General features: G+C 40.7%; 2 protein-coding genes across 2 annotated transcripts; one reads left to right on the top strand and one right to left on the bottom strand.

The window, feature by feature from the left end:
- The first annotated feature begins 596 nt into the window (after nucleotides 1-596).
- On the top strand, nucleotides 597-1,589 carry LOC103190829 (fibronectin type III domain-containing protein 11). The gene has a single exon (XM_007911727.2). It carries the CDS (start codon nucleotides 597-599, stop codon nucleotides 1,515-1,517), a length of 921 nt encoding a protein of 306 aa, XP_007909918.2. The 3' UTR covers nucleotides 1,518-1,589.
- Nucleotides 1,590-3,526: 1,937 nt separating this feature from the next.
- Nucleotides 3,527-12,181, bottom strand: LOC103190839 (3'(2'), 5'-bisphosphate nucleotidase 2). The gene is made up of 5 exons (XM_007911736.2): nucleotides 11,613-12,181; nucleotides 9,823-9,985; nucleotides 7,698-7,793; nucleotides 5,873-6,034; nucleotides 3,527-4,888 (listed from the first exon to the last, which is right to left on the bottom strand). The coding sequence occupies exons 1-5, from the start codon at nucleotides 11,985-11,987 to the stop codon at nucleotides 4,605-4,607; spliced, it is 1,080 nt and encodes a 359-aa protein (XP_007909927.1). The 5' UTR covers nucleotides 11,988-12,181; the 3' UTR covers nucleotides 3,527-4,604.
- Between the last annotated feature and the right edge of the window lie 1,756 nt (nucleotides 12,182-13,937).

Genomic DNA, 13,937 nt, shown 5'->3' with positions numbered 1-13,937 from the left:
ATTGGATGCAAGTTTTCAATCTTGTTTTCAACAGGACAACCTGTGTAGAAAGTGCAGAGAGATATTGGAAACTTTTCAGTATTCATTAATAAACTGAAAAGCAAACCTAAGAGGTGGAATTCTGATGCCAATATGGAAATAGTTTAATTTCTGCCCTTTAAAGATTCAAACTTGTATTTGAATATTAAGTTGATTCAGTAATGACTTCCCATAAATCCAAATAAAACAAAATCAACAGTCTTTATCAATGCTTGGATGGTCCATTTATTGTTCATACTTTCAAGAGATTACCAAAGTATGATTAAATTAGACGTGATTTTGATACAAATTTAGTCAATTACAAAGGCATTATGTTGTTCCTTGATTTGGAAAAAGAATAGATTCTTCTCTAAGTGGGTTGTAATTCTATTCAGAAAAGGTACTTAACAAATCAATGCTGCAGATTGTGAAACATAAGAACAATGACACTAACTAGGACTGATTGATAAATTATGTTAAATGTCCACCTTATCTGAAGTTTTATGATGCTTTGGTTATTTAAAATTGTTGCTTATCCTTGTATCTGTTCTATCCAGTAATGTAGAAGGAAAGGCATGATGGCTTTGCCCTGTGAGCAGTCCACGTTGAAGAAAGAAATTGTGCGAATCAATGAATGTGGGATTCTTGGTGACGCCTGGAGGAATTATATCGACAGAAAAAATAAAATTTTGCAGTTTCTTGGGCAGAATTTGAATGCGGACCTCTTGAGGCGCTACAAAACAAGATTTGAACTTCTGAAGAAATGCTCTTATTATATAGATGTTTTACCCAAATATTTAACATTAGGAGACCAAAGTCAGCTTCAGCCCGAGGTACTCTACCAGCTGATTGATCCAGGCAAATTTCTACGGATGAAAAAAATAGGCACCAATCAGGTCAAAATCCAGCTCCTCTTACTGAAGGAGTATCTGAGCGAGCTGAAATGTGGTCGCGAAGAGTTAAAGATCATCACAAAGATATCGGACGTGACCATGTTTCTTTTGCATTGGAACACAACCTGTGCTAGGCTGGGACTTCTCTCCAACACATTAAAGAACTTCATTTCAATCCTCATCCCCAGCAAACTTCACGTAAAGCACCACCTCACGAGCGATGCAAAGTCAAACAAAATACCTCAGCTCAGACTGGTTCTCAGGACCAAGATGCCCGTTGTGTTTGATCGAAAAGAATCAGTCGCTTCTCAGAATTCGGTGGCACTGAAGTGGTTTATCCTTGGGGAACCCGCACTTCATGAACAGTACGAACTGAAATATAAACTAGTGGAATCCAACTGCTGCAGCGGGAAGGACCGGTGTGGCGTTGTTGCTGTAACGTCAAACAACGCTGAGATCAGTGACCTCCTGCCCGACAGTTCGTATGAGTTTACCATTGCACGAGCAGAAAATTACGCAGTTGTTTATTCAATATGGTGTGACGCTTTGATCCTGAAAACAAAGGCAGCAGTTTGTCCAGAATATCTTGATAATGAAATGTGCTGATTCACATAGAAATATTGCAATAGGCATTTTAAGCTGATAAATGCTAAATCAAGTATCAGTCTCTGGTCCACCTGAATATTCCCTTAACGTATTCAGAAGCTTTGAAGTAAAACAAACAGGAAACCTGCTGCATGGACAATGCCATTCGGCAAATGCGTTGAATGGATAGTCAGATCAGATTGCTTTATATTGCCATAGTTTTACGGAGAAATGTTCCTTCTAAAAATCTGCAGTATTCTAAGCGAGCAATGCATTTATTAGGTCCTGATATTAAGCACAATTCCTAGATTAAGAAGATTGACGAATGACCCCTTCACAGGTCTCTGCCTTGTAGTTGATTGCCTGGCGGTGCACAAGAGATGGCCAAGATAATTCTTGGGAGATTCTTTCCCTCTTCCTATGAAGATGTACCTGGTTTTGGCTGAGCACTTGGCCCTGGTGGACAGGCAAAGATTGGAAGTTACCATGTGAAGGATCAAGCCTGCATTCTATGACAAAATGCACTGGAATACCACTGCAATAATCATGTGCATTTATACATCGCCCAGTCTAATGTAGTTAGGCCTCATGAATGAAACTCGTGAGATCTGACAAATTAAGGTTTTACCTAATTATTAAGGTTTAATTTTCGTGTTAGATGTTTGATGCTGTTAACAATGTTGTACTTCTGGAAGAACTAATGGTAAAAAAAACTGTTTCGCTAGGTGATTTGGCATAATAGAATGATCTTCAATTGTATCAAATTCTGTGCTCCACCATTCATTTTTAAATACTTTCAATTGTTTGACTAAACTGCAGACATAACTGTCCATAAAACCCAAAATATTGGTCATCCTGAGCAGGCTGGAGTACACAGCAGCAGCTTTGGGTCAGAATATTTGGAAATACACCACACGCACACAGACAGTCATTTTTAGCAAATTTATTTTCCATTTCCTCATTTACCTAATTCCCCTTTTACAAAATGAAAATCATTAAAGTTTCAGTTTCAGTGCAAATTCTGATAATCAGCTACATAAACATAAAAGGGTACACAAGTTGAATATTTCCCACTGGAAAATTACATCCAAAATAATTTATAACCTCAAGAAGTTAAGGAGCCATGAAGGATGGCTCTACGATCTAGTGTGGAGTGACGAATGGGCTGTACTCTCTGTCATTCACCATTCCCTATCAATAGTTACCACCTGATTTAATGAAAACTGTAGAGAACTTGCTGGGGGGTGGGGGGGGGGGGGGGAGTTAGTTACAAGGTAGTCTGGTACCAAAACATGTGAAGTGTTCTGCTCTGCACTATGTGTCAATGGCAATTAATCCCCAAACTGCATGCACATGATCTGGGGCCAAGTCCACAAGTACAGCAAAGAGGTGAGGCAAGGTGACTAACCAATAATTAAATCTATCTACCAGCTGCAGAGTGCCACTGACATTGACTGCACAAACAAAGGCACCCAATGTTGCCTCCTTAGTCAAAGTGCAAAGTACATAATGGCTAAAAAAAAGAGACTCGATCGATCATTCCAGATTTAAGGCCTTACAATGGCATTTAGGCATTTTTACAAAAAAACTATCCAGTTGAATACATATATATACATATTTTAAAATAATCAATTTGAATATAATTTTCCACATGACGTTCACAAGTTTGGACGCAAAATTGATGTTTAACTCGGTTTACATTCTCAGAATTCTGTTAAAGGAATGAGCAGTGTATGTGAAGAGCTGAGACTAAGCTGCACAGTGTCTACAAAGAATTTGGGGTGGGAAGTACAGAAACGAACAGACATTAACAAGATTTCCCAGTGATCACTACCATTGAGTGTGATGAATTCTACGTATCTACTAACGTACGCTTCCTCAATATCCGACGATGCAGAGTTTGATAATCAAAGGATTATTGAAACCACTCGCAAAAAAACTTGAGGAATTGCACGTTTGTATAAAATATGAATATCTGCTCATTATATTCAATGGAAAATTAATTGCGAAACTCACTTGTATTCCAGACAGTCGATTCCTAGAATTTATTCGAAATAAATGATTCTCAGTAGCTCACCAATCTATCCACCATTCAAACAACTTAAATCACTTCCCCATTGTTCCTCAGCAACTGTTATCAAAGATCAGATTGGGGGACACATATTAAAATCAGTTAAACAGATAAAACAGGTACCATTCTTCAATAACTTCAGTTAAACCGAAAAACGAACATATTTCTCAAATCATTTGATGCAATGTAAAAGAAAAATCAAGTCTAAAGGAGCTGTAACTTGAATTTTATGCCAGTTGTAAAAGCAAGACCGAAGCGATTGTAAACTTCCCCTTTAAGAGAATTCAACGCAAACGGCCACACAACGAGAAGCTCCTGTACAGCATTTGTATAAACAGTTTTGACAAAAAAATTCAATACCAGCGCAATGCAAATATCCTGGTCAAGGATCACTCACTTCAAAAGGGAAGGTCCACCTCAAACCCTTTCCCACCCACTCCCTCAACACATTAGCCACCGTTCTACTGCTCAGACAACAACTAGCTACTAGGATACATGTTCAAGAGATTCAATCCACTCACAACCTCTACCTATCACCTTCCCACATGGATAATTGCAAGCAAACCCACCTCCTATCCTCCCACTCAACTGAAGAGCATTAGTGCACCCGGCCACTGTACTTACAACGTATTCTACTCAACAACTGCTCCTGTTGCACAGAACTTTGCAGTTCTGACGAAGAGAGCGGTAATTGCTAGCTTCATAAATTTCCGTGTAAAACGAGGTAAAGTAGGAAACAGCGACAGTAGCGAGACGAGACCCTGATGGAATAAAGTACATTATTTGCAAATCTGCTTTTTTGGGGGGAGGAGGGGGTGGAGGGCATCAGGTTCACAGAACAGTGTTGTCAAATTCTACAGCCACAAAAGAAATGCCGTGAGTGGCTGGTAGCTGGAGGTAAATTTCACCAGTGTTTATGAAAGGGAATATTGTGCTGAAATTTTTCATGACCCCCCCCCCACCTCACCCCCTTAAAAAGACTGGCCATAAGATGCAAACCAAAGCAATCGTGTCTTTTTTTTCCCGCCCCCAATCGTTTATGGTGTCTTCGGGTCTTTTTTTGGGGTGAGACCGGGAAGTTTCTTGAGCAGTGCTTCGTGATCCATCCCAACAGTGGCTACAAGACCTCCGCTATTGGAGGGAGAGTCTTTGTAATCGATGCTGCCCCCTTCAATGGTGGTCATATGACCTCCCAAAGCCTCCAGTATGGCGTTCCCAGCACAGATATCCCACTTCTTAATGAAGGTCACGTGGATGTACAGGTCTGCGTGATGAAGCTGGCTGGCTTCCTCAATGTCCAAGAGCGAGAGAACTTTGTACCCTGTTGTGCACCGAAGCAAAAACAAAGAGTAATTCTATCTTCCTCAGTAAATCAGACTTATAGATTCATTCACTATGAAAAGAGGCAGCAGCCACAAAGTGTATCTGTGCATTGGGAGGTGCATTGTGGCACAAATTTATTCAGAACAATTCATGATTTTAATCCAGTCTTGGCTAAATTAGGCATTTTAATTTTTCTTCGTATTTTGGTTGCACAGAGGATTATCTATGAAGCATATTACAGTCGGCTGTAGGCAAGATTAGATTACAATTATAGGAATGTTCCCTCGTCTTGTCACTGTTACAGAGGGCGTGATCTCTATTCACTGCCCCATTGAAGGTGCTTGTTTTGGTCTATCGCTGATTCCCCAAGCACAGCAAGCCTCTGCTTGCCCACCTACCTAATGCTCTGCTCACAGGCATCCTTTACGGCAGTGAATATTTTGTTTGTGATGAGCTCACAGACCAAATTAATAATAATGACTAATCCTTGCATTTGATATAGCTCCGAGACGTCTCAAAGCGCTTCACAAAATATAATGCAATATAATATAATAATATAATGACTAAAAAAAAAACGTACTCATCAATGCAAATGAATGATATCAGCGCTCGGGAATGGACGAAATTTACAATCGGACACTCAGGACGTACTTAATCTACAGTCAATAGTGGAACGCCTTGCTGAAAGGGCTCAGGACTGACAGGTCAAATGGAGTATGTGCCAATTTGTGTGTGGAGGTGTGGGACCAAAATGCATTTTTAAAAAAATCTGTCATTTAAAAAAAACGTTGTCAGACTTAAATGAAACTTCTGAACTAGGATGCAATTGATGTAAGCAACAGGAACTTGGGAAATGTCCTGATATCCCATATACACAGTCCGTCCCTGTTTATGGTGTTAATCCACAGATCTTTATGGCCTGAGGTTGTACAGGGTGGGAAAGAGAAGCAAATCTATTTTATTCCTGAATGGAATGACCTACCTGCTCCTCCTGCAGGAATAATGGAAGTTCCATTTCCAAAAGCAACAGTCGAGTAAGATTTCACAGTTCCTGCGTGAGATCTGGAAACAATTACTGTAGGAGATTTCTCATTGTAGGATTTTCGCTTATGAACATTTGATGCACCTCCAACCATAGCCCAAGCTACAAAACAGAAAGTGGGTTAAATAGTAATAATAATTATTATTATTAATCATAATAATAACAATCCTTGCATCTGGTATAATGCCGAGAATGTCAACAAGTTTCAAAGTGTTTTACAGTCTCTGTAAAGTGAAATGACTAAGCACTTGTCTCTGAGCACTTGTTCCGAACAGATGGAACCTCGGTTTAATGACTCATCCAAAGGTTTGCACCTCTTGACAATGCAATGCTCGGTCAGCACTGATTTGGAGTGTCAGCCTCGCCCTCGCATGAAGCTTGAGCCCACACCTATCTCATTCAGTGAGAGAGAGTGCTATCACTGACTTGGCTGACGCAGGATATACTGGGAACAACAACAACAACATGGATTTATATAGCCGGACGGCGTCTCAGAACGTTTCACAGCAACGGATCCCGGGACCGAGCCGGGGGGAGGGGGAGGAAGGTGACCAAAGGCCCGGTCGAAAAGAAAAGTCTTCAGCAGAGACCTGAAAATAGGAAGGGAAGTAGGCAAGGGGTGGTCAAGTGCTACAAAAATTTAAACAGGTTTTACTTCTTAAAGTATGTCAATTGTAACCCTAATTACCGTAGGTGGGACACAAGTAGAAACCAATAATCTCCTCCACAGTATAGTACCCAATTATTGTACTGTCACTTTGTATTGTAATTATGCCTCCCCCTTGCCTAACTCAACAACGCAATAAACTGAACATGGGAAAGGGAGAAAAATTAAACACACCGACCAATAAAGAACACACATGCCAGAGCTCAGCCTACACAACATATCTCTACCAAAAGCCAGTGATAGGGTCATACAACCAGAATAATAAACCAGAGGTAACCATATACAGTCAGGGCCTTTTTTGTCAACCAAGGCAATGATTTGAGATAAAGCCATTTTTATTTTCTAGGCTCTATAAATTTGCCCTCAATGAAAACAGGTATAATTACGTAAACCGTGGTCCTAACACAGTCTCTTTGTACATACAAGGCCACTACTGTCTCAATGCAGTTATAAATGTTTTCTTTGTTCTTATGTGGCATGAAAGGATCATTATACTTGACTTTCATTCAAGGACAAGCAATGCAGAAAAAAACTAGTACCCAAGGAACTTTTTCAGTGGAGAAGCTATCGATACAAACAGTTTAGCTCTGACACAACTTGCTGCAAGTAATATTGAGCTGGTTCCCTAAGGGAGCAATAACTTAATTGATTAGGTCATGCTTTACTTAGTAGGGCACAAGCCTCAGCACTGAAGTAGTTTCTTCTCATTACTTTACTGTTCTCCACCATTATAACTCTTTCCTTTATTTCTTCAATCAGAACATGCTAATGCTGATTGATTGATCGAAATATTGAACAACAGGTTATATATAAGGGAACATCGCTATTGGAATCCTTTTCTCTTTATACCTTTAAAGTTCAGGACCTTTCTACTCATTCTAACATTTCGACTTAATTTCTCTTTATCACATTGGTAAATTCAGATATCCATCGTATAAAGTCCGAACAAAACCAACTCTCAAGTTTCCCCAAACTGGCTTGCTCCCGCACCCCAGCATCACATTTAACAAGTTCAAATCACAGCCAAGCAGAAAATAGCTGCCGAGATCCACTTTAGCCAAATAGGTAACAAAACTGAGATATATATTGACAACTTACCGGTATATTTTGAAAACGGTTTGTGTATAACTCCAATAACTGGTTTACCATCGACGGCCACGCAGACCATAGTTGTTACAAAGTGTCTCAGATCCTCTGCAAAAAAAAAGATAGTCATAAAAGTTCAGAAAGTGAAAACAGGAAAGTAAACGCAAACTGATCAATCCCTGAAGTTGCTTCAAAAACAACCCCTCCCTCACCAATATTTCTGCTCTCCCTATTTTCAAAAGGTACTTGTCCCCATTTGCTTCCTTCCAGGATCTGATTCCACCAGTACCTGCAATACCTCATCCAAATGATTATTGGCCATGTGAAAACCTCAACAGTGAACATCAGAACACCAGTAAAAAGTGGGCCTGATACAATGACAACTGAGCCCATCCTGGATTAATAATACATTGCACGTGTGCACAGAAAGCCATTTCGCTTCAAAGCTTCCGACTAGCTTTTTGGCTTTGAAATATATCTGCGCTCTGGATCTTGTTTTTGTTCCCCCTCATCACTTCCTGTTCACCGATTTAGTGATAAGCCTTGTTTTCGTTCCCAATACTATACTGAATGCATTTGTTTGTGACTCTAAGACATTAGGTCTCAGCTGTTTAACAGCAATACTCAAGAGCAGAAAAGATCCTCAGATTATAATTCACAATCTATCAGTCCATAGCCTCCCTAAGGTGGGGGTGGGGGGAGGAAAGTGGTGGGTTGGGGTATGCACAGCCTGAGGGAGGAATTAAGTTCTTAGCACTTTGTAAACCGTTTCTGTCTTGTTTATCCAAGACTAGAACTGGGCCTGCACTATTATGAATGCTCTTTCTGTACCGATTTTGAACAGGAGGAAGTCGTAACAAGACATTCTTGTTCCAAGGTTAAAGTTATGCAGAGATCAAATTAAATAGCCGATGTATTTTCAAGGAACCAATGTAGTTGGAATCCGATGCAACTTAACTCACTGAAAGTATATCTAAATGTTGAAAGAAACAACTGTCCACTGACAAATTTAACCCTCATATAAAGTAGAATTAAATCCCAATAGTAAAGCCACTCCAATTCTTTACTTATTTATATCCATTAAATTGTTCTGAACATTTCTCAGCAGTTTTTCTTTAAATTTCTGATCAGAGTAATGTCTTGAATTGACATCAAGACGGTTGCAATGACTTTTGTTTTGAAGGCAAAACTCCATTTTGATGAAATATGGACGTAAACGTAAATCTACCTGGAAGATAATACAAATCTCTGGTGTACACACATGGCAAGACTTTGCTGAATTTAAACGTCTTAGGAAAATACTGCTGCAGGGGAAAGCATTTTGAAGGTTAAGTCCTGTCTCCCTTTTATCAGCACCATATGCAAGCTTTATAAAATCCTCGACTCTTTAGTTGAGAAAAAACACTACTGCAAACCTCTGAGGAGAGATTATTTCAGCTCAGGTGGCAGTGACTAATTCCCACTCAGTCTGCAGCAGTTAGTGGCTGAGGCAGTGAGTGCCTGTCCTCAAAGATCCAGAATCAACATCTTTTCCCTTCTGAATATGCTAACCAGTGTGATCTCTAAACTGGTGCACTACAGTTAATAACTTTATTCTCTAATAGAATGCATTCAGTTGAAGCCAAGGCACACGTACTTAATTATATATAAAAAGAGATGGTCTTAGTACATCTGCTTCCAAGGAAATCCTGTTATGAACACCATTCTCAAATGGATGTGGGTCAGGTTTGTGTAAAGGAACCACAGAAGTCCACAGTGAAACAAGCTTTACCAGAAGAGTTATCGCTGGTGTCACTGCAACCAGAGAAACTGAACACGATTTGATTGTGAGTTCAAGTTAACTCCAAACAATCCAGGAATCAAACCCAGGAACTTTCTTGGTTTGCAAGTCTTAGTCATGTTCCAAATCATAAAGAGCAGGTGCACGGTGACTGGGAACTGAAGATGTCAAAAGGACTGTTTAATTTCAGTAATCGCCTCAATACAATATTCACAAAATGTTACTTCTGCTTTCTGCAAAAGGAAGAGTACAAAGGTCGTAGCGTATTGTATCCTGAGCTTGAGTTGTGGAGGAGTCATGTGGTAAATCGTCATTTTTCACAATGTTCTTACTGTTCAGTAGGTGAATGGTATCTACCTGTGTATTCCTGCGTTGCATCCAATGGATCAATCCACACTGTGATGCTTTCCGCTGGCACCATCTTGGCATCGACTATGCTTTCCTCGATGAAACTAGGAACTTTGGAATTCCACACGAGGGTCTTGTCTAATTTAGTGTCGTCGTGCTCTTCAGAAATCACCTAGACATCAAAACACAAAATTGCTACTAATAGACAATCCAAAAAAAAGCTCCAACCAATAACAACAATCCGTGCATTTGATATAGCGCTTTTCACGTCTTCTAGACATCTCAAAGCACTTCACAGAATATGCCGTAAAGCGAATTGACTGTATATTGTGGACAATATTATACAACTGGATGATCTTAGAAGTGTGAATGCTTTTGGAAATTATTTATTGCCAGCAACGGGCACGTTTTACTCCCTGGGATGCTACACCACGTGAAGGGTGCTATATAAATGCACGTTGTTGTTGGGTGTTGCAACTGACTGTATTATACTATCTGAGTGTCTGTCTTGTAAGCACGCAATCTGTATTACAGATTAAATAACACAGTCTGTTTCTGTCGTGTCTGCCTATGTACTCAAGTTGAATGCAACTCCAGACGTATACATTGCTATGAATTTAGGTGGCACATTTCAATACACTCCAAGGGGTCGTAGATTATGAGATTAAATTTGCATTGTTTCAAAATGATAATGATCACAAGGAACACATGCATAGTATTTTCAGTGAACATTCTGGTGTGTTCTGCTTTGTATGTAAAACACAAGCTTCAGGAACAAAGGCTTCAGTTTGTAAAGCAGATTTCAACAACACGTCACTAAAGGGGGGACACGAAGAGGTGGGGAGGAATGTAAGCTAAAATTTGGTGAAGAGTGGGGGGGGGGGGAAGAATTTTAAATAGGTTATAAAGACTACATTTGGTGAGGACAAGTTTGCAGGGCTATGGGGAGAGAGCAGAGGAGTGGGATTGAATTGGATAGCTCTTTTCAAATGGCCTCCTTCTGTGCTGTATAACTCTCTGATGGCATGAAGGTAAAATAATACTATATCTATCTACGATCCGTACAGAGTGGTCATAGGCCAGAGAAGGCGAGGAGGTAAGGAGAGTAATGTGTTTGGAGCAGGAAGAAGAGAAATAGTTTGTAGCACGAGCTGCAGCATAACAAAATGCTTCCTACGAACTTAAGTTTATGCTTTGAAAGAAACAGTTTCTCTCCCCTGTCCTCTCAGCAGACACATTTGCTGATCGGTCCTGTTGATAGCTAAGTGTTGGTCGCTAATGCAACATTACCTTTCCTCTCCCGGACATAAGACTCTTTCAAATCAATTCGATTTTTACATTTGCGAAAACAAAATAGCAGCCGTCCTGAAAATACAGCCGTGACGGTGAGAGGGGATTTTTTTTATTTTAAAAAACACAAACAACACAGGGAAGGAAAACTCCTTTGAGTCGTTATCTCTGACATTGGTCACTTCAATCCACGACTGTTTGTGGGACGCTGCTGTGCGCAATTTGGCTGCCGCTTTTCGGCCACACAAAAAAATATACAGGGGTCAATTGGCTTTATATATATCCTTTATGTATATCCTGCGAAGCACTTTCAGGCAAATCAAAGACGTTTGATAAGGCGCTATATCAAATGCAAGGATTATTATTATATTATTATTAGATTATTATTATGATCCGCTAATGAGAAACTGGTCAATACTTTTACTAGAACAAGGGTAGATTGAAATGATCACACATAAGAGATACAAGTTGATTCATTTTTTTTTACACACAAACACAACACACTTTACCTTCACATTCGGGAAAGCATTGGCGAACAGACTGGCCATCTTCCTGTGGGACATCAAGTCTCCTGCGGTCACCATCTCCTCGGCACCTTCCTTGGTTTTGCCTTTGGATTTCTCGTCCAGGGCCCTCTTCTCCTTGACCTCCTTGACCGCTCTGCCCCCTTCTTCGGCCGCCGCGATGGACAGCGACAGGAGCTGGCGGAGGTCAATGCGGAGGCTTGGACCGCCGGAGTCGGAGTCGGAGGGGGAGGAAAAGATGCTGATGCTGCTGGCCCTTGGCATCCCGCGCTTTACGCAGAAGATGTAAAGCGCGGCAGCGGCTAGCAGCAGGCAGACGGCTACCCTACCGTGGGACACTTTGATCCCCATGGGAGCCATCAAGAGGTGATGGATTGGGGAGCAGTTGCTATTTTTTTTTACGCACACACACACACACACACACACAGGAGAACAACAGGAGCTGAGCTGGGGCTGGGGTTGGGCAACTTTAGTCAACGTGGCTTCTAAAACACTTACAACTTCCAGGCGATCAGGCGGAAACCCAGAAAACTCTGGTGCTGCCAAACACACACTACACTACATTGCATTACACTCCACTACACACATACACGGAAGTCCCAACATAACAGGCAAAAAAAAGAACTCCCTCTCTCTCTCTCTCTTTCTCTCTCTCTCTTTCTTTCTTCTCTTTCACTTTCTCTCTCTCTTTTTAGGACCTCTCTTGCTTTCTTTTTAATCAATTGATTGCTATGGTTTCTTCCCAACCCACAGCCCTGCAATTTTGCAAAGCCAGATTCTTGCACCAAATAAAAAGTCCAAACTATTTATATTAGAAACCTTACTATTATTAAAAATAAAAATGCATTAGAGCTCAATCTGATCCAATCTTATCCTTCCCACTTTTTCTCTCTCTTTCTCTCTCTCTCTCTCTCTCCACACAAACACATTTAGAATATTTTCTTCTTCTTCTCTGGTTCTGGTGGTTAAGTGCCAAGTTTTTTTCCCCCCCCCCCAAGTAGCAAATGCTCACAACGTTGACTTTAGACTTGTTTTTTCCAGTTTAAGAGAGGTTTACAGCTGGGAAGTGAAGTGGGGTTTTTTTTTGCATATAAAACAATATAAAACAAGAGAAAGAAAAACACACACTTTTTTTTCTTGCAGAAGGAGGAGGAGGAGGAGAAGGAGGAGAGAGAGAGAGAGAGAGCTAAGTCACTGGACATCAGACGTGCATTTCCTTAAAACTTTGCAGCAAATGGAGAAGATTGCACAGTGGTTTGTGAAACCAGTTGCACAGGACTTTAACACAAGCCTATCGATGTGCAACTTGGGGGCTGTACTTCCGTTGGAGCTGTGGGGCATTAAATTGTTTGCTTAATTGCCCAATAAAGTACATCGACCAGTTTTTAGATCAGAATGGTAGCTGTCAAACCCCTGGGATGGATTGTGACAGGGTTCACAGAAAAGTATTCAGATCATAGTTGCCCTTTAACGATCCATCCTGGGATTGTGAACCCATTTCCAGTTGGTCCAGTGAAAAAAAAACAGTTTGCACTTGTGTGTATGTCTTGTGTTTTTCTTGGATTTTTAGTGGAAGCCACTGGAGGGCACACGACACCTATTACTGAATTCCCGGGAGGGATCGATGCCTGTGACTGCAATTCTGCTAACTCCAGCAACAACACCGCCGAAAAACAATAGCCGAAAGACTTTTAACACCCATTTTAACAAGTTGTTGCTATTGATTGTGTTTTTTTTAAAAATTGCAACGCAAAATCCGGCTCATTGTTCGACTTCGAACTGTTTTTTTTTTAAAAAAAAGATACGCAACCACGACAAACGGCGACAGTAACACACCACGACAAAGCCGGATTTACGTAGCGTCTCTCTTGCGTGCGGGTGATCTGCCCGAGGTGCTGGACGGTGAAGGGTTTGCGTCCAAGCTGGATGTTGGAGGATAATATCATTATTAATAATAATAATCCTTGTACTTTGATATAGGGCTTTTTCACGTCTTCGAGACGCCTCAAAGCGCTTCACAGAATATAAAGTAAAGTGAATTGACCGTATATTTGTGGGCGAAACAGCAGTGTCCCACAAACAGCCGTGGGTTGAAAATAACCAATTTATTATTGTTTTGTTTTGGAGCGATTATTATTAGGTGTGTGGAGTCAGGAAACTTGCCCAAGGTTTCGCCCTCTGCCGGGAATTGAACCCAGGTGTCTTCGCTTGCAAGGCGAGTGCTCTAACCACTGAGCTACAGGACTCCACAAAACCTTCTGATTTGCTTAATTTTCTTTTGGGTGGGAGTGGGGTGGTCAGCTGGGTGTC

The sequence above is a fragment of the Callorhinchus milii genome, unplaced genomic scaffold (assembly GCF_018977255.1).
Source record: "Callorhinchus milii isolate IMCB2004 unplaced genomic scaffold, IMCB_Cmil_1.0 Scaffold18, whole genome shotgun sequence".
In the NCBI taxonomy this organism is placed as follows: Eukaryota; Metazoa; Chordata; class Chondrichthyes; order Chimaeriformes; family Callorhinchidae; genus Callorhinchus; species Callorhinchus milii.
Note: the sequence above shows the minus strand (reverse complement) of the source record. Positions and strands in the feature narration are given on the sequence as shown.